Consider the following 15,722-nt stretch of genomic DNA (forward strand, 5'->3'; position numbering starts at 1 on the left):
CTGGCGCTGCAGCTTAACAGTGATCCTTGTATCTGGAGCGTGTCTCGTGTGCCGAGATCCGGCCCGGTGGCTCCAGAAGCCATTGATCAGTGGTTGGAGTGAGGGCACAAGGAACCCGCAAAGCAGATGTGCTCCGATTTAAACCCAGGGGAAGATTTGGGTTGGGCAAAGGGTTTAAAAAAGCAACGCGTTGGGAAGCAGAGCATTGTCTGGGTGAATACTGTGACCGCACGCGCATGGGGTATAACTTCCTCAGGCTTGAACCAAGGAGTAGGAGCCTAAACCACAAAATCTGTATCGAGGCTGCAAACCCCTCAAACATCCTGAGATGTTTGGAGCCGGGGTTTGCTTAGTTCACATCCCTTTGTCCTTAAACTTCGCTTAGTTGAAGGAGGTTACCCCACTAAGATGTCCGCTGTGGGACACTCAATTTGAACTCTCCTTTATTCGCAAATCCCCCCCCCCCCAAAAAAAAACCCCACCCCCCCGATCTCAAGCAGAATTCTGGCCCTGAAAAGGGAGAAGCGCCAGAGACTCCCTGAAGTCCTTCGCTATTGATTTTACATGGAAGGTGCCCAGATGCTAAGGTGATGGGCAGCAGTATAAACACGACTAGGTCTTAATTCGTAGAACGACAGGCGTATAAATACCTGCCACCGTGCAGTTTACAGTTAGCTGCTGATTGAGGCAGTGTAAAGCTGCAGGATGCCTCTTCAGGGGTGCGTCTTGGACGATGGGACCACCCTGAATTCTTGTCCGTTACCTCCCCCCCATGCTGCCTAGCTGCTGCAGTGACTAGAGAAGGCATAAGGTGCATCGTCAAATCTTTGGCACCTCCTCGCTGTCCCCCTGGGGTGTTAAGTGTTAGTCAGTGCATAGCTCTCCATTTCCTGGTGGCTTGACTTTAATTGTAGACAGCGGTAGTTACGGGAACAGACGTGTTCCCCAAAATATTAATGTAGTGGCAGGTGACCGTACCGCCCCTTCTCTCTGACTGTTGTGGTTGATCTAGCGTAGAGATCCTTTGCTGCTGGCCGTCTGTGTGGATGTGCAGCTTAACCCTTCCCTGCCTCTTCTGTGGGTGACTATAACGTCCAGCAGAGAACGTTCTCTAACCCCCTCTCTGCAGAGCTCTCACAGCACCATGAGGGAATCCTCCCTTTTTTCACAGCCTACAGCTTGTATTTCTCTTCCCACAATGAGGCCGTTTCAGGACCCTCCTGTAGCTTAGCCTCCAGTCGCTGCCCTTGGGGTGTCCGATGCCTGTTCTGGCAGAGGCACTGCTTCCTGAGGAGGAGAAGATCCTGAGTGCTCAGCTGGCAGGCCGCTTTCAGAAATACACCAGCCGCATTGCGAGGGGTGTAAGCACGAATAGCGTCGTGACTTCCCAAGTAATACGCAATCATGTGTTGGTTGATCTGGTGACAATTTACGGTGCAAGCTTGATTGGTTTGGGTTCCAGTGAGCGCGCTCTTCTCGAGCAGATTTGAAAAGGCAAGTCCCCTAATAACTATATTAGATTTTCCCACAATGCTTTTCACTAATGGCGGACCCCATTGTCGTGTTAGAAATGGAGAGAGCTGTAGGTCCCTTCCTATAGAAGCTCCTTGAACACTTGCAGAGATCTTCCCCCGAATCTCAGTTAACGCACTCAGCATGGGCCATGGGCAGGGGGGCTGAAACCTGGGGTGTTGGTTTCTAAATCCAGGAGCCTCCATTGTCTCAACTAAAATATCCAGTTCTGTTAGCCAAGGCTGCTGCAGGCTTATCAACTGCTATATTGCCCAGGAACCACTAGAGGGGGTCAGACCAGAGGTCCTAGTTTGGTATCCTGTCTTCTGACAGTGCCAGTACCAAATATTGCAGAGTGAACAGAACAGGGCAATTATCAAGTGATTCATCCACTCCCACCTTCTGGCAGTCAGAGGCTCAGGACACCCAGAGTATGCCGTTGCCTCCCTAACTATCTTGGCTAATAGCCATTGATAGATCTATCCTCTATGAACTAATTATTTTTTAACCCAATTATAGTGTCCTTCACCAGTGGAACGCCTTTCCAGGAGATGTTGTGGAGATGTACTTCCTTTTGTTTGTTGAGTCGGTATGGGCTGCGTGAATGCGTCTAGTGATCCAAGCCCCAAAATCTTGCACCTTCCATTGTTCTAACAGTGGTTCTGTCGCTGACTTGTGATGTGATCCGTGGGCGAGTCACTTGGCCTCTCCGCCTCTGGCTTGTGCAACACGGTAACAAACGAATATTCACTCTGTGTATGGTGTGATCACTAGATTTTTTTATTTTTTTTTTTGTTCTCTCGAGGACTTGATTGAGCCATCCTGGCGCTCTAAGCTCTTGTATGAAATCCCTGGGGATGTGTAGTTCTGAGGCTGCTTTACAAAAAGCCTCAACTCCACCACATCTACCACTAGGGTATGAGGGGAACAGGACTTCCTGAGCTGTACTATGGTGGTCTCAGGATGCCCTACAAATGCTGCATTCAGCAGAGCAGCTTTTGGTCAGTTTCACAATCGGGCATCATGGGGGTGTGTGGAAAGCAAGTGGTGGTGAGAACTTGGGTTTGATGGCAGGCCGCCTGGTCAGAGTCGGTGTCTTCACTGTGTGTGTTTCACAGGATTAGGATTGTTCTGTCTTGATTGTTTTGTTTTTGTTTTTTTAAATCCCCTGTTGCCGAACTCTGGCTGAGATGTAAATTTTAAAAACTGTGATGTAGTGTCATGGTCTTGCTCTTCGAACCCAAGTGGGTTCGTCATATTTCTTCTCCACACTAGCAGTCTCTTCCGAAACCTTCCCACGGGAGGGATTGCTAGTGTATTTTAACCACCCTATGAGCAGCATTAAACTGCACACGTAGCAAGACTTCCAAAAAACTGGGTTGTTTTTTTTTATTGGATGCTTCATTTTTTCCGCTGCCCAAGCTGAGCCTGTTAAAGGGTCTGAGTTTTGGGGAGTGCTGAGCATCAGCTGTCTGAAAAATCAGCCTCTTTTAAGGGGTCTCAGTTCAGGTGCCCCCAATCACTTGTCACTCCTGAAAAATCTTAACCCGAGACATGGAGCCAATGAAGTGCTCCTGCTGAAATGCTGGGAGCAACAATGGGGAACTAAGGAACGCGTCTGTGCATCCAATTCGCAGCTGTTCAGCCAGTCAAAACCAGTGCCTTTTTGTGTCCTCTGCACACCACACTACTGCTATTTCCAGAACAGGATGGGGGCTGCAGGGCAGACATGACCTCTGCGCTACACCCCCTCCACCAGTTGCTCCTGGAAGGGCATAGCTTTAACCTTGCTATGTCTTGCTAATACTGCTTCTGCCACCGAAGCAGACTCCAGGGGCGGCTCTAGCTTTTGTGCCACCCCAGGCACGGCAGGCAGGCTGCCTTCGGCGGCGCGCCTGCGGGAGGTCCCCGGTCCCACGGATTCGGCGGCATGCCTGTGGAGGTCTGCCGGTCCCGCGGCTTCAGTATACCTGCCGCTGAAACCACAGGACTGGGGACCTGCTGCAGGCAAGCCACCAAAGGCTGCCTGACTGCCACCCTTGGCTCACAGGGACCGGCAGGGTGCCCCCCGCAGCTTGCCGCCCCAGGCACGCACTTGGAGCGCTGGTGCCTGGAGCCGCCGTTGGCAGACTCCAGCAGCCAGTTCAGCCTTGGGGCCTGGCTGAACTGATGTCTTCTGCAGCTCTTGTAAACAAACTCCCCACAGATCTAGAATGTCTCATGTAACTGACACAGGAGTCACAAGCGGCTACGGCAGAGCTATTGTGGGTCTGGACTAAGAAACGTAGGTGAGTAATTCTGGTCATGGGTTTTCCCCATGTGACTTTGGATTCTGCTGGAGAAAAGTCGGATCTGCTCTGATGCAGTATTTTGATGCGCTTGTATTGATATCGAACAGGGTAAAATACCTTCTCTGGCTGGATCAGTGAGAGGATTATCTGAGCTTACCCAGACAGTCGCCAGAGACCAGACTTAACCGCTTGATTAAACTTGTGCATTAACTTTCCGTGGGAGGTTGTGAAATGATCCAGCAATACTAAATGCACAACCTGCTGGCATACCACTGTCTGTGATGCTGACCTACAGCTGGACAGGAAGTGGGAGTAAATCTGTTCACTACCCCCCTCCCCCCCGTCCCTTCTCCCATCAAAATCAGGGCTGGAACTCGCATTGATGCGGGAGGGAGGAGGCTGGATTGGTCCTTGGTAAATAACTTCTTTACCCTCCTGCTCCAAGCTAGCAACTCCCTTTTTCTCTCTGCTAATGCTAGGCCAGTCCTGCCATCAGTCACAGCTTCATGGCTTTAAACCCAACCCGGCCAGTGGCTTTTATTTCACTAGGACATTGAAACCTGGATTCATCAGTCCCTTAAAAGTGCCCCAGGACAATTACAACCAGTCCCATGTTAATGTTTGTTTTGACTGCGGGTTAGGACTTCTAGGGCTATAAATGCTTTTCCATGTGGGTGTGCACAGTGTGCGGGTGGTGGAAACATCTCTTTGTACTAATGACGTATTGTTAACATTGGTTAGGAGCTTCCTAATGTGTAAATTTCCTTTTAAAATGTGGTCACTTGATTCGCTGACAGCTCCTTTTGTTTAAAAAAACGAAACTGCCACAGATTCTTTGTCTGGGCCCTGCCTGTTTCCTCTGTGTGAAGAACTGTGTAGTGGTAGCTATGATGCTATGCGGTCATAATCTCTAGAATAAAAAAAAAAATCCCAAACAAGAGTGGCCCAGCTTTTGTGCTTGATTAGAAGGAGCTACAGACGAGGAGAGAGGACCAGTAAGTGTCTGACCATGGGATCTACTGGGTGGCACTTGGCAGCAGAATCATGGACTGAGTCGAACCAGCTGCCCCACAAGTTGGTGGACTCTTACAGTTTCAGGGCAACTGCACCTGTATTCCCTCTCTGTGATCCACCAAGGGCACCCACTTACAGCTTTCACCTCCCTTGGCTCTCTCCCTGCCGACAGGCTTTTTTCCAGGCTGCACAGTTCCCTGCCTATGCTGTAATATCCCCAGCAAGCCAGACGCCTGGACAGCCCGGCATTTGTGCTTTGCTTTCTCTCCAGATGTTACGAACACTGTAGGTACCGGCAGCTACAAGTCATCACACAGCTCTTTCTAAGCAAGCATGTTTATTCTTAAGGTGAAAGCATTACAAAGAAAACACATTTAAAACCATAAAAGAACCTAAACCCCTGCTAGAAGCTTACCAGAAATCAGCCTCGACTCTAACTTCTGACTGTGGTAGGCGTCAGTCCTCCAAACCTCACAACTGACTTTTCTCATGGTTACAAATGCATAACTCAGATTCAGAAGCAGAACCTAGGCTGGACAGTTGAGCTGTTGGTTTATGCCGCTGGGCCCTTTGATCTCTTCTCCACAGACAAGTGATCAGCAGACAACAGCCCACGTCTCAGGGCGCAGCTGCAGAAGGCTGGGTTTTTTTGCGTAACTGGAAGTGGGGAATTTTCATTCACTCTCCCCTCCGGCTTCCCTGGGAAATCCACTTCATGCTTATTGTTTCAGAACTCCGCTCCTGCCTGGCACAATTTTAATATAGTCCTGACACTGCCCCCTGGCCTCACATCACACCTCCCCTCTGTCCCTACAATCTGGCCCACACTAATGCATCAGTTTTGCATTTAGTACAGTGTGGGCAGATCTACATTTAAAACACTGCCTCGGTGCAGCTATAGCACTTAAGTGAAGATGCTCCTAAGCTGCTGGGAGAGAACGCTCCTGTTGGCTTAGATAATGCACCTCCATGAGAGGCGGTAGCTATGGGGACGGGAGAAGCTCTCCCTCTGACACAGTGCTGTCTACACAGGGAGGTTACGGTGGGCATGACTACATCGCTCGGGTGTGGATTTTCACACCCCTGAGCAATGTAGTTTTATCAACATAGGTCTCTCGCATAGACCTGGCCTCAGGTTTTTCAAGGATATTGCAGGGACTCGCCATATCTGTCCCAGACTTGGTCTCAACCACAGCGTCCAGAGCTGGGGAAAGCAAAAGAAACTTGTTCTGGGCCATCCTCAGCCATCCTGTTAGGCCATCAACAATCCTGTTAATCGTAGGAATTATCACATTGGACCTTAGCTAGCCCAGGCCCCTCCCTCACAGCACCCGGCGTTAGATACTGCAGAGCAAGGTGGAAGAACCCCACAGCTGTGCGATCATCTGCCCCACTTCCTCCTGGTTGCTATTAGAGATCGGTCTAAGCCCTGAAGCAGGAAGTTTAAAATCCCTTCCAGAATTTGTTAACTAGTTACAATGCTGCATATAATCGCCACCCTCCAGTGCTGGCCAGGTAACTCTGTGTTTCCTTAGCAGCTGACACAGTGCGCTCAACCGTATTTTTCTATTGCCCTCCCCCCGCTGCCCCCAATTGTCCATTGAGGCTGCTGGCTGTAACTCTGGGCCTTGGAACCAGCCTGTGTCTTTCTGCTGGGCCTCTGAAGCGAGAGCTGGGGCATCGGGTCTCTGACACTGACAAAAATCCCAACGTGCGGTTTCTGGACTGATCGCCTGAGAGTGCAGCCTCTCCTCTACCCGCTGAGTGTTGCAATTGCACAGCCCAGGCCAGGACTTGTCCTGTAGAACAGGGATCAGCCAAACCTCAGACCAAAGCAAAGTGATGCTCGTGGACAAGTCGATTAGGTTTGTTCCTGGACCTATTCTGTAGGGTCTTTATGTTGCAAATGAAGAAGGGGGCAGGTTCTCCCTTAAGGTACATATCTGGCCCCTTTCACCTAGTATTTGAGCACCTCAAAATCTTTCATGAAGCTAGGAAGGGGCTATCTCCCTTGCACTGATGGGGAAACTGAGGCACACAGCAGCTAAGTGACTTCCCTGGCACCACACAGGGAGCCCGGGGGTAGAGCAGGGACTTAAACCCAGCTCCCATGCATCCCAGGCTGATGCTCTAACCCACAGGCCATCCTTCTGCTTTACCCAGCCTGTTGTAAATGGTACATTTCTAAGAGTGCCCTCCAGCCCCAGGTGTTCCAGAGCGCTGACATTGATAGCTTTGTTCTGTGTCTGTACAGAGCCTGGCACAGTGGGGTCCTGGTTGACTCAGTTTCCCAGGTGCTACTGTAATATACCTAATAGAAATAAAAAATGTACAGCAATGGCACTATGGGGTCTTGTTCCATGACTGGGGTGCCTAGGTGCTACCGTAATATATCTAGTAGCAATAAAAATGTACAGCACCTGACGTGCCTGCTCCATGCCTGGAGTTCCTAGGTGCTACCCAAAATAGGCTAACAGCAGTGCATGCTCACTCCACCTCCACCGCGGCCAATGGCAATACAGAGGTGTGAGGGACAAACCATGGTCTCATATGTACGGGTGCCTCTAGACTAAAACATCAAAGGACTGATGCAGTTCTGCGCAACTGGCGGCCTCGTCGATAGCCCTGATCTGAGGACACTGTGGAGACTCGACTCATTGCACCCACAGGAGGGCCCGGTCAGAGTGAGAACTGTTATGGGAGATCTTCAGAGGCATGGTGGTGGTGACCTACCTAACTCCCATTGATGTTCTATGGGACTTAGGCACCTAACTTCGTACCTTTGACGATCGTGGGACACGGGGCCGGCTCCAGCTTTTTTGCCACCCGTTCGCTCCCTCTCTTCTTTGGCGATAGAGAGGGACTGAGGGACCCGCTGCTGAAGACCCGGACGTGCCGCCCCTTTCCACTGGCCGCCCCAAGCACCTGCTTCCTTCGCTGGTGCCTGGAGCCGGCCCTGGTGGGACAGCTCAGTCCACATAAATCTCACCTGCAACCTGCTTTATGAATCTGGTGAATGACAGTGCTTAAAACACAGTCAATAGAGCTTTGGCGCACTCCTCCCTCCCGCATGCCTGCTGAGGCGAAAGCTTATACGCAAATCGACTAAATACAACAGATGCAAATAATCCGTTCAGCCAATGCAAGTGTAAACGAACACAATTTGAACAAAAAGAACAGGAGGACTTGTGGCACCTTAGAGACTAACATTTATTTGAGCATAAGCTTTCATGGGCTACAGCCCACTTCATGAACAGATGCAACTATTCATAGATTTCAAGGCCAGATGGGACCACTGGGATCATCTAGTCTGACCCGTGTAACACACGCCAGGGCCCTTCTCTTTCAGTTTTTGTTTAAAAATTTCCAAGACTTTATCAGGGTTTATTACCAAAAAATGGGTGAAAATCAGGGCAAAAAATTAACCGCACGGATTTCTGGGTGGATATTGGCTTTAATACCGGGAGATGGGAGGACAGAAGAAAGCAAGAGAGAGAGAGAAAGTAGGAGTATTGAAAATGAAGGCAGTTTCAGGCGGTGGTTTGGTACATTAACAGTGTGAACATGGATGCAAGCGTCTCTGGATCTCCCACGACCTTGCTTTGACGGACCTGGATTGACACTGACTTCCCTCCCCTCCACCCCCGCGTTTCCGCCCCTCTCAGCCGGTGAGCCACTTGCAATATCTCCCCCCACCACCACCACGTGGTGGGAAGCACATGGTCTCCGGTGGAAGGAGCTTCCTCTTCTCTGTGCCCGTCCCCCTGCGCCCTCCAGCCAATGGGAAGCGAGGGCTAAGGTTGCTGGTGTCGCAACGTTCTGAGCCGGCTGGGGAACAGCTGCTGCGGCGGCCGCCGCTGGGGGGCTCCGAGCAGGTAGGGGGGGACTGTGCTGGCCCAGCGGCGGTGCAGGGGGCGTCCAGGCGCGCACGGGGTTATTAGACCCCATGTCTGCCCTGCTCTTGGAGGTGGTGCTGGCTCCAGTGGCGGCTCCAGTGGCTGCTCCAATGCGACCCTACAATAACAAACCCCAGAAGACTGAGTCGCTGCTTGTCTCACTCCTTCCCCCCAGAAATCACTCCTTTCCTGGACCAGCCCAGAGGCCCGGGGTTGCTCCTGGATTGTAAGCATGCGGTGACTCCCTTCTCCCCAGTGCCCTGGCCCCCAGCCTAAGAATCTTGAATCCCTGAAGGGACCAAATAGGAAAAAGACTGGGGGGGAGGGAAATTCCTTTCTTTATTTTCCCTCCCTCCCAACGCAGGACCTGTTCTCTGTCTGTTTTACCAACCAGAGGATGTTTTTCCCCGGTTTTTTCTGTTGTGACAAGATTCATTGAAACATTGGGCTGGTTCGAGCAGTCAAACTCGACCTAGGTGTTTGTCTAACCGTGTCTAATTATTTCTTCCCTCCGATGCTTCCCCAGAAGGGATCAGACAGGCCGAACGCAAGAGGGTATCTCCTGCCCACCACCTCCTTTCCCTTTCTTTGCCATCAGTAATATCCTTCGGCATTGAGTTCCACAGGTTGATTATATGCTTTAAACATATTGCTTTTCTTAATTCGAACTGGAAGGAAGTTTTCCAAGGGCATGTTTTTCCATTGAAAAATGCCGATTCATTGACAGCTTGTGGAAACAAGTCGATTTTGATGAAATTTTGTTTGCAGGGGAAAAAATGGAAGGAAAATCCACATGAAATTTCAGTTTTCCATTCGTGAAATGACTCTTTGGTATCTTTAAATGTTATATTCTGTAATCCAGCGTAATACATTTAAAAAGTCAACATCTAAATGAAATGTTTAGATCAACCCAAAATGAATTTATTTGCAGAACTGTGTGTAATCAGAAAAAATATCAAAATCCTGGAATTTCCAGCCCAAATGGAAAATCCAATCCTACTTTTAACTACCTGATGCCCCCACTGCTAATATTAGGAGTGGGTAAACAGAAGCTCCTTAGTGACCTGCTCCAAACCATTCCTTATTTTACATTTCCCTGTTCCCACGCGGATCCCATTGAGCCCCTTTGAGAGTTGCTGATGAAAAGTGCTAGAAGAGCTAGGAATGATTATCCACCTGACATCAGTGAGCCGAAGGGGCGATCAATCTCAAACGCAGCTTCGTTTTCTTCTGTCAGGGCTGGTGGCCTCAGACCATCCGAGGCTGGTGATTCATGTGATTTCCAGCACATGCTGTGCGGATGATTTTCTGTCTATTACAGACCACTGCTGGAGTGGGACCTTTGCATAGAGAAGTCGGGTAAGTCCTGGTGGGGTTTTTAGTGAGGAGTGCCCTGTGGTTTGGTAACTCATAGTTCTTGGATGGGGCACAAGGCAAATCCCATCCTTTCCTAGTTGTTAAGAGAAAAGTTATTTCCCTTGATGTCCTAGCCAAATTCCCTAAATATCTCCTAACACTTTGTCCTCCAGTTTCAGTTGAACATAACATTATTATTTATTTTTTACTTCCTGTTCTAATCTGTGGGGCACCATTGCTGTGCAAATAGTCTCTGTGCTCCACCCTAGAGGTGGCTGCATTTCAGTGATGAGTAGAAGTGAGGAGATTCAGGTTATTGTTTTGTGCCTGGAGCCAGTACCCGTTTACGATGGCGTCAATGGCGCGGTGGTGCTGGGCCCACACTCGGAAGGGTCCCCGGCGCCTGGACTGAGCGCGGGCAGAGCCTTGGGGTGGGGGAAGAGGCCAAGAAGGGGCGGGGCCTTGTGGCCAAGGCCTCAGGGGAAGAAGCCAAGTGAGGGCGGGGCCTCGGGGGAAAGGGGTGAACAGGGGCGGGGCCAAGAAAGGGCAGGGCCCTGGGACCAACGCCTCGAGGGAGAGCCTGAGTAGGGGTGGGACCTCGGGGCTGAGGCCTTGGGGGAAGGGGCAGAGCTGGTGGCAGAGCCACGGTCCAGGCACTGGGGCCCGCAAAAGATTAATCCAGCCCTGGCGAGAGCATATCTCTCTGCAGCGCTGCCAGTTCATTAGTGAAACGGGCATAAATACTTGCATGCTGGGGTGAAGAGTGCATTGAAATGATCACACAAGCGTGAGATGAAACTGAACAGGCCGTCACGACTGATCTAATATCTCCACCTCTGTTCACTTCCAGCCCCTGTTTTGCTGCAGTGGCTCTCCCTGGTGATCTGAGCGGGTCTTCCCGGTACACCATGGCACGGCATAGCAAGCTCCAGAAGCAAGTCTTAAGCTTGTACAGACAGTTCCTACGAGCCGGCAAAGAGAAGCCGGGGTTCTTACCTCGGATACAGGCCGAGTTCCGGAAGAACGCCAGCATCCCCCGGATGGATGTTATGCACATTGAGTATCTCCTCCGCCGCGGCCAGAGGCAGCTGGAGCAGCTCAGAGACGTTAACACCAAACAAATGGGCACCTTTGTCAAAACTAAGCCGGAAGAGCGGTGACCCCTGCTGGCTGGCGCAGGCGGCTTTCTTGTACTGGGACAGTTAGCGTGTGAATTCAGAGACGTGCCTTCCAGATTCTCACATCCTCGTGCTCCCCTTTCGGTTTGCATGTGGGTCCGATCACAGTGAAGGAAAACCATCCAGTCGGTGCAATTGTCCTACCTGGACTGGAGTTCGCTGGGATAAATGAAGCCTGGTTTAGGTGTCTTTACACCAGGGAGCCACTAGAGGGTGCATTTGAGAAGCCGAGATCTATGATTCTAAGCTTTTTAATAATTCAAGTGTGGATGGGTGATCTGGAGGCAACGTTCTTGTTTCCAATACCTGGGACATAATCTGTTCCTACCCCTGTTGTCTCCTCTATTCCATCCTGTAGCTAAAGTCAAACGGGCAGATTACCCAGAAAAATAAAAGAAAGGGACAGTGGTGGGTTGAAATCCTATTTCTGTCATTTTTTTTTATTATCCGTAGTGCCTAAAAGCCCCAGTCATGGACCAGGCCTCCACCGCGCTAGGTGCTGTACAAACAGTGGATCTGGGTGCTACAATTCTTGAATGCCCCACCGAAGTGCCTTCGAAGGATCAGAAAGAGCCGAGCACCTGCCTTTTGAAAATTGGGTTCCCTTAAGGTGTCTCAAGACGGGCGGCTCCCTCCCCGCAACCCCAAATCACTAGCCACTTCTGAAAATAAAGGCCTTTGGGCCAAGGCGTTTTCCAGGGTGTACTAGCTGTGTGTGTTGCCAGGCGAGCTTCCCGCATGTCTCCCCCTCCCGCAGTGTACCTTGGCTCTGCCATGGGGGGACCATGTCTAGGCCCGGGAGGCTGTTAGCGAGTGGTGGCTGGCTGGCTTAGCCCTGGTTTAAACTTAATAGGCTGTAGCTACCCTGGCCGAACTCTCCTAGCGTAGACACAGCTTATCCCACCAAAGTGCCTTTGCCGGTGAGAGCTTATTACCAGTGCAGCTAGTGAAGCAAGCTCTAGATTCGTAGAGTTTAAGGCTGGAAGGAACCAGCGGATCATAGAACTGGAAGGGACTTTCTGGGTCAGCAAGTATAGTCCCAAAGCCCGTCATATAACCCCGGTCAAAAACTCATTGAGCTCCACTGTCAGATCAGTTCAATTGTTTGCCCTCAGCTCCTATCGGGAGGCTGTTCTCTCCTCTGATGGTTATAAACCTTCTGGTTTCCAGCCTGAACTTATTCCTGGCCAGTTTTTACCCCTTTGTCTGACCGCTAAATCACAAGCCATAAAAAGTCACCTCAATACCCCTGTGTTGAGCCCAATAACTTGTGTTGGACTAAACCATCTTCCAGAAAGGCCCCTGGTCCCTGGATGGAGAATCCAGCATGTTAAGAAATTGCACCTTATTCCTAACTTGGATTTGTCTGGTTTCAGTGTCCAGCCATTGGTTCTTGTTCTGTCTTTCTCTAGCCCAAAGAACCCTTTAGGACGTGCTTTGTTCTCATGGAGGTACTGTGATCCACTCTCTCATCATCAGGCATTTTCCGGTCCCTTGAATTATTTTGATGGCTCTTTTCTGCATCCACTCCAATTTTGTCACTTTTCTGCCAGTATAACTGCGTCTACACTGGGCTTCTTGCAAAAAACCAAACCCCCCAATTGCCATTGTGAGAGTGGCAAAAGTTAGTAGTGTAGCTCTGGCCTTATTTATAGAGCTGTTCCTTATCCAAAGGACGTCCCATCCCGCAGTGTGAAAACATTCAAGGGAGCTAAACCCAGCCCCACAGTGATATGAAGCTGGTGATCTGTGTATCCTCAGCTTGGCAGTTGCAGTGAATTCTTGGTGCCATGAAGATGATTTTGCTGCCGCTGGTGGCTTGATTCTCTGAAAGAGCAAATCGCTTTGGTTCTCAAATGTGCCAGTCCTCTGAGTCCTTTGGCATTTACAGTCCACGCTATGGCTAGACTCTGCTGCAGCTCCTAAAAATCATAGAACTGTCAGGCTGGAAGGAACCTGGAGAGATCATCACGAAAAGCCCCCCGTGCTGAGGCAGGGCCAAGTAAACCCAGCCCTGACAGGGGTTTGTCCAACCTGGTCTTAAAAATCTCCAGCGACGGGGATCCCACAACCTCCCTTGGGAGCCTATTCCGGAGCTTCACTCCCCTGAGAGTTAGAACGTTTTCCCTAACATCTCACCTAAATCTCCCTTGCTGCAGATTAAGCCCATTACTTCTTGTCCTCCCTTCAGTGGACATGGAGGACAGTGGCTCACCAGCCTCTTTAACAGTCATTAATGTTTTTGATGACTGCTCTTGGTCTCAGTCTGCTTTTCTCCAGACTAAAGATGCCTGTTTTTTTTTAACCTCTCCTAGGTCAGGTCTTCGAAACCTTGGATCCTTTTTGTTGTTCTCCTCTGGGCTCTCTCCAATTTGTCCACGTCTTTTCCTAAAGCGAGACACCCAGAATCAGACACCGCCCTCCAGCTGAGCAGGACGGTTACCTCCCGTGTCTGACATGCCACTTCTCTTAATACACCCCGGGATGACGTCACCTTATTGAAGGGGTTTGTGTCTGAAACCGCTTCTCTCGAAGGTGCCGTGATTGTGTTTCTCCACCTGAACCGTCTCGTTGATCTTGTTACGACTTGACTGTGCACGTCACGGTTCACCACCCGCCCTGCACCTTGGACCCTGCCCTGATTTCTGAGCGTAACCTCTCAGGTGTCAGGCCTCCTGCTTTCACCTCGCCTGGGGGGAATCATGTCGCTCTGCCACTATCAGGGCTGCAGTGTTTTGCGCTACCTGTGATTGCTCGGCAGGGCCCCCTGCAAGACTTCCCTTAGGTGGATGCAGTGTCCCAAACGGCTGTTACAAATTGACCTTTGTGCTTATCAGTGGGAATAAGGCGTAGCCAGAGAAAAGGGTTTCTCACCCCATTCACACGGGTCAGTCTCATCCCAGAACCTTCCCATCTCTGAGGTCTGGGACCACCTTTGCGCCAACTTTGCCTCCTTTTAGGAAACCCACCAAGTCCTTTGTCTTCTCTTGGAGCTGGGTTTGTCCGGCTCTCCAGGGGGGTCGGAGAGAGATTTCAAGGAAATTGCTTTTCTGCACTTTCCTTTAAATACTGGAAAATGGGGGTAGCTGAAACTATGCTCCCCTTTCTCGCTTATGTGTAATCCGGCCCCTGTTTGAATTAACCCTTGGCAATCCTCTAGCAAGCAACCCAGGAAGAATCAGACAGACGGATCAGATTAATAAGGCAGCTCTCACGCCTTTCGCCAGTCCCAAAGTGTGTGTGTGGGGGGGAGGTTGGAGGGAATAGTATATGCAGCTTGCGCTTATAAAGGTGGGAGAAATTTCTGAGCTCGGGGCTACAGGCAGGGAGGGTTCATTCATCTGCTCTTCCAGGCTCCTGAACTGCAGCTGAAAGGCATTGCTTCCCTGGCTTGAAACTGATCGGTTGGCGGGTTTAACTGCCTCTGAGCTAGCTGAGTACACAGAACAGGTAAATAAACCCGATGGCCAGTTTAGATCAGGTGCCTGCATTTATCCAGCTCAAGAAGGGCTGGGGTTTGATTGGGGCGGTGTGTGGTAGCCCCACCTCTCTGGGTTTCGGTTCCTGGCCCGGCCACAGGCTCGCCGCCTGACTCTGGGGAAGTCACATTGCTCCCTGCCTCAGTTTCCCTATCTGTAAAACAAGGGAAACCACTTTCTCTTACTAGGGAGTTACAAATTTATTTGGGCGTATTTGCACTAGAACCCACTTCATCACCTGTATGAAGTAAAATTGGGGAAATTTAAGTTTAGATTTTGTAATGATTGTAATGGTTGGGTCATTACAAAACCTAAACTTAATTTCCCCAATACTAAATTCCCCCTACTGTTACTCACACCTTCTTGTCAACAACTGTCTCTTGCCCCTTCAAAAGTTATTTCTCCTCCCTTGGTATCCTGCTGTTAATTGATTTATCTGACTTAACACTTGGTAAAGCAACCCCCATCCTTGCATGTATTTACACCTGCTCCTGTATCTTTTACTTCATACATCTGATGAAGTGGGTTCTAGCCCACAAAAGCTTATGCCCAAATAAATTTGTGAGTCTCTAAGGTGCCACACGGACTCCTCGGGTTTTTTTTGCTGATACAGACTAACACGGCTACCACTGAAACCTACTAAGGAGTTGTGAGCCTTGGTCACTAGCTCACAACATGCGAGGGTCATTGTTTAAATGTACTTCTGGGAACAGACGGAAGGGAACCATTGGGTCAGTGTGCTAGAACAATTCCTAGGGCCAGTCTAGCAGCCTCTCCCTGGCAGAGCTTCAGAAGAAGGTGCAAGGAGCCTCTACTAAGGAATAACCTGCCTCTAGGGAAAGGATCTTCCCAATGCCCCATAGCTGCAGCCTGCTGTAGAGGTTTATAACATAGCTGTAGCTGTGGAATGGTCTTCCCAAGGGAAAGGAGAGGCAATGCCATTGCTTGGGATGTTTACGCTAGGCTGGACAAAGCCCTGAGGACTAGAAGAGCAGA

General features: G+C 50.2%; 1 protein-coding gene across 2 annotated transcripts; it reads left to right on the forward strand.

Annotated features, from left to right (window-relative positions):
- Positions 1–8,556: 8,556 nt before the first annotated feature.
- Positions 8,557–12,130, forward strand: SDHAF1 (succinate dehydrogenase complex assembly factor 1). Of its 2 annotated transcripts, none has more exons than XM_044988854.1 (3): positions 8,557–8,692; positions 9,951–10,072; positions 10,920–12,130. In XM_044988854.1, the coding sequence occupies exons 2-3, from the start codon at positions 10,014–10,016 to the stop codon at positions 11,227–11,229; spliced, it is 369 nt and encodes a 122-aa protein (XP_044844789.1). In that variant the 5' UTR covers positions 8,557–8,692; positions 9,951–10,013; the 3' UTR covers positions 11,230–12,130. The 2 variants fall into 2 exon arrangements, with proteins under 2 accessions (XP_044844789.1, XP_044844790.1); XM_044988855.1 differs by lacking the exon at positions 8,557–8,692 and adding an exon at positions 8,721–8,939.
- Positions 12,131–15,722: the final 3,592 nt, after the last annotated feature.

This window comes from Mauremys mutica, chromosome 15, assembly GCF_020497125.1.
Source record: "Mauremys mutica isolate MM-2020 ecotype Southern chromosome 15, ASM2049712v1, whole genome shotgun sequence".
Lineage (NCBI taxonomy): Eukaryota > Metazoa > Chordata > Testudines > Geoemydidae > Mauremys > Mauremys mutica.

Bases quoted from the DNA above. Each gene is read 5' to 3' on its own strand.
- SDHAF1 (XM_044988854.1), top strand. From the start codon at position 10,014: ATGATTTTCTGTCTATTACAGACCACTGCTGGAGTGGGACCTTTGCAT. The intron at 10,073-10,919 runs GTAAGTCCTGGT...GTTCACTTCCAG, and splicing joins CCTTTGCATAGAGAAGTCGG to CCCCTGTTTTGCTGCAGTGG.